The sequence below is a fragment of the Thermobia domestica genome, chromosome 8, assembly GCF_964235325.1.
Source record: "Thermobia domestica chromosome 8, izTheDome1.hap1.1, whole genome shotgun sequence".
In the NCBI taxonomy this organism is placed as follows: domain Eukaryota; kingdom Metazoa; phylum Arthropoda; class Insecta; order Zygentoma; family Lepismatidae; genus Thermobia; species Thermobia domestica.
Genome location: NC_137461.1, coordinates 100,914,432 through 100,918,777, shown reverse-complemented (window position 1 = coordinate 100,918,777; position 4,346 = coordinate 100,914,432). Strand labels below are relative to the sequence as shown.

Here is a 4,346-nt window from a genome sequence, read left to right as displayed (position 1 = left end):
AATTTCTTTAAATCATGTTGTTACAACCCTTCGAAAAAGTAGATGGTCTCTTTCAATAGAAATAGTTCTTAACTTCAGTAACGTCCCTCTACGTTAGGAAGTTAGCATAATGTATTAGTCAAATTCTTAACACAGCGCTGAAAACGACTCTGCATTTGGTTCGAAATTTTCACCAATGTGGCTTCTCTTAAGACTAGCCCCAATTGACGTCATTACTGAAAATCCACAAAAGCAGTATGTGATAATGATTATCGGAAACTAAAATGCGAAAGCCGTGTTGTTTTGATTTAAACTAGTGTGTAATGGGGAAGACCCTAACTCAAATTGCACATACAATGTAATACAATACAATTTTATCTTATTTGTTTATTGATTTGACGAAGCAATGAACTCATAGTTCTTACGGTGGAAAATAATACAGTATAAATAAATAAATTTTTACATGTACTGTATCTGTCTCTTTTACGTACTCGTGCAGTCTATTGCTGAGTGAAGGTAACGTTTTTCATACATTCTAGTACAATATTGGTGGGAGAACGCAAAGACATGGTACAGATGGCAAAAACTGACTTGAAAAGTATCCAACCCTGGAGTAAAGATTTTTGTTGTTGTCGAGGTACAATGATGATACAGCAAACTAGATGGTGCAGTAGAATTGTAAGAAACCAGAAACACCTGTATAGTACACTATGTAAGAAAGCTTCAAGCAACATGGAAAGAATAATCGCAGTGTGCCAATTAACAGCAAAAAACAACAAAGAAGATAATTTTAAAACTTGTAAAAAACTTATAGAAGAAGCAAGTCAAAGAAAAGCTCAGGTCATATTTCTCCCAGAATGTTTTGATTTTATTGGAGAAAGTAAAGCCGAAATATTTTCTTTAGCTGAAACTGTGGATGGTCCGCTCATTAGAAAATATCAAGATATAGCATTGTCTAATAAAGTATGGCTATCATTAGGAGGTTTCCATGAGAAGGTTAGTGATGATAAGGTGAGAAACTCTCATATAATTATACGAGACGATGGAGAGATTGAAGCAATTTACCGTAAAGTGCACCTTTTCGATGTAGATATTCCAGAAAAAGGAGTGAGATTAAAAGAATCAGATTATGTGTTAAGTGGAACCGAAATAGTACCGCCAGTCAATTCTCCAGTAGGAAAAATAGGACTAGAAATATGCTATGACATGAGATTTCCAGAACTAAGCTTAGCTTTGGTGAAATTGGGTGCTGAAATTTTGACATTTCCATCTGCTTTTACCTTTGCTACCGGGGCAGCTCACTGGGAAATTATTTTAAGGGCACGTGCTATTGAAAGTCAGTGCTATGTTGTAGCTGCTGCTCAAACAGGTGAACATAATAAGAAGAGAAACTCGTACGGGCATGCGATGGTTGTAGACCCGTGGGGATCCGTAATCGCCCAATGTAGTGAAGGAACTGGAATTGTACTTGCTGAAATTAATTTAGATTACCTCCAGAATGTAAGGAAATCAATGCCAGTGTGGAATCATAGAAGATATGACTTATATGCTGACGTAACAAATAGTTCTGAATCAGATAACACGAAGATAGGATTCCCAGAGGATAGTGCTTCATTTAGATTTGGTGAAATTCAGCTGAAAGGGAAAACAGTGATATTTAATACAGAATATAGTGTAGCCTTTACCAACAGAAGGTGTGTTCTTCCAGGTCATGTATTAGTTTCTCCAGTTCGCTGTGTAAGGAGACTGTGTGAACTTGAACCACGTGAAGTAAGTGACCTTTTCATGACTGTACAAGTTGTTCAGAATTTAGTTGAAAATGTCTGGAATGCAACATCGTCTACTATTACCATACAGGACGGCCCTGCTGCAGGTCAAACAGTGAAACATCTCCATGTGCATGTCATTCCTCGAAAGCCTGGAGATTTTAAACGGAATGATGACATTTATAGTGAATTAGAAAAACATGATAAAGGACCTTCGAGCGAATGGCGATCGGAGGAGGAAATGCAGACGGAAGCGAAATTACTGAGGGCAAAAATAAGTTCATGTAGCAATACTGATCGGAGGTTTATGGTTCTGTAAATTCTGATTTCGTTAAATAATGTTTGTAATATAATGAAACCTGTTTTAGGGAAGTCTTTACTTTGACCATTTCGTTCATTTCTTTCGATTCATTGATTTATTTCGGTTCAGATGCTCCAGCTGCGGATCTGTGAGTAGGACCACTTCAAAAGGGTATGGTGTACTAGAGTAGGGTACAGTAAAGCAAGATAGGGATAGGTAGAGTAGGGGTAGGAACAGGTTAGCTTAAGGTTAGGTAAGTTTTCCTCTTTTTATAAAGTTGTGCGGAACAAATCGCTGAATCGAAAAAAAATCAATGGAATAGCCGAAGTGAAGGCTTTCTCCTCTTTTATTTCCGTTATGGTTAACTTTCTCCTTTAATAGCCCTTAATATATTAAATTAGATCGATCTAATTTCCATATATATTGTGAATACAGTAGCAAACACAGGTAGCGATCTCAGTAATATGCCTGTGTTCCTTTGTAGGCGAGTTGCGTGTGTCAAGTCAAGGTTACGTTCCCAGTGAGAGACTTCCCGGATAAATGGTTTGAATCCCTGTTTCAAGAATAGTTCGATAAGTCAGCACTTTATGCAAGGCAATGAAAATACCCAATTCATTTGAACCGTTTTTCGCAATTACAGTTCCCAAGGACGGAAAACAGAACAACGTGCTGTGCGGTGCTCTAAACCGTCTTCATTCGCTGACGCTCGCTCGTTAATACTATGTGAATCAGTAGCAGCAAGGAATCAGTGACAACGTGAATAATACTAACAGTAACAGAATATCACTGCATTGCCCAAAGTAAAGACTAACCAACATTTCCATCTCATACGATCTAAATGGAGAATAGTGCTTGAATGAGTAATCCATCTGGTGCTGGTTATCATTAGCACACCACAGTTTGGAAGATAGAGGTAAAATTCAATGCCTTTGCGTGAAAAGATATATTTAAAAAGAACAAATATCTACATGCGATAGAATTATATACAAAGTAATACACCAGGATTTTAGGTTTACAAGCGTACAAGTGTTTCACGACGAATAAAATGAATGATTCGTGTGAAATATGACGATATTAGATACTATTTTCCACCGGTGAAGTATTTCTGCACAATATATGGAAGTTTGTATTTTATTTTTACAAGTGCAACGCTTCTGGTATGAACCCGTGACAAGTGCCATTTGAAACTTCTATTATTGCCAAAAGCAATTTATTTTGACTACTGTCGCTGATGCGCCTGCTCCCTTCGGACGCATCTCTCGCTAACGCTTGGTCCATCATCTATGCGCTGCCATGACTTGGTTAGCTGGCATTCGCGCCTTTTCGTGGCCACCTGGTACAGGTTGGTTTGTAGTTTTGCACTATACTTTCTATGCTATACATCCAGACGCCTTATTTATACGCAAATTCTAAATTTTCGATAATTTCTTCTGCTAGCCTCTTTGAATTTTATTTATTCCAAGTAAAGTATTTTCATGTTGCCCACCGGAAAGCATTTAGGAGGCAATAAGAAGACAGTTGATGAAAGAATTATAATATTTCAACTGTTATTTCGAGTGGTGCGACTAAAGTAAACCTGCACGATCCAACTATCGTAAAATTACGCCATAATTTAGATTGGATATTGGCAAAAATTAAAAAAAGAAAAAAAGGCTTTATTTCACATTCTATACTTTCCTTTCGGTGGCACTTTACTGCATCGTAAGAGATAAAGTTTTTGTCACCAGCATTTGCTTAAAATGTTACCATTTTTTCACGAATTTTCTGGTTGCCTTCTAGACTATTTTCTTGGTACCTGGGTTTATGTTTATATGTGAGGAACGAATGTAAGATAATAATATTAAAATAAAGGAAAAAGTTAATTCGAGTGTATTTGGAGATGTCGGTGTCTGATTATGCAAATCGAAAGCAAGTGAAAATTCTGGCGTAACCTAACCCGATGACAACGTAGAATTGGCGTAATTTTAACGTTTTTTTTATCTGACTGACCGATAAACATGCTGGCGTCTGTCTAGTAGCTATGTACAGATTTATGTTGTTTCTCTGAGCGTGGACTATTAAAAGCATTAGTCCTGAGAAAAAAAAAAAAAAAGCAATTTCACATATTCAAATTGTGGAAAGGGCAGAACTGTAGTGCCCACACGGTGTGCGGCGGCTGTAGCGAGCAGCCGTCAGCGAAGATGTGTGCATAAAAAAGATAGGTGAAGGGAAAAGCGTATAAATATGTGATAGGTGGTTGGTTCAGAGTTACTATTGAATAGTTACTTTTTAAAGTCTTGTTTATAACTTCACACAATTTA

At 37.1% G+C, this 4,346-nt stretch overlaps 1 protein-coding gene across 1 annotated transcript; it reads left to right on the top strand.

Annotated features, from left to right (window-relative positions):
* Window positions 1-591: 591 nt before the first annotated feature.
* Window positions 592-4,138, top strand: LOC145693105 (nitrilase and fragile histidine triad fusion protein NitFhit-like). The gene has a single exon (XM_081768802.1). The coding sequence runs from the start codon at window positions 622-624 to the stop codon at window positions 2,062-2,064; it is 1,443 nt and encodes a 480-aa protein (XP_081624928.1). The 5' UTR covers window positions 592-621; the 3' UTR covers window positions 2,065-4,138.
* The last annotated feature ends 208 nt before the right edge of the window (window positions 4,139-4,346 follow it).

Coding starts and splice junctions, on each gene's coding strand:
- LOC145693105 (XM_081768802.1), top strand. CDS start 622: ATGATGATACAGCAAACTAGATGGTGCAGTAGAATTGTAAGAAACCAG.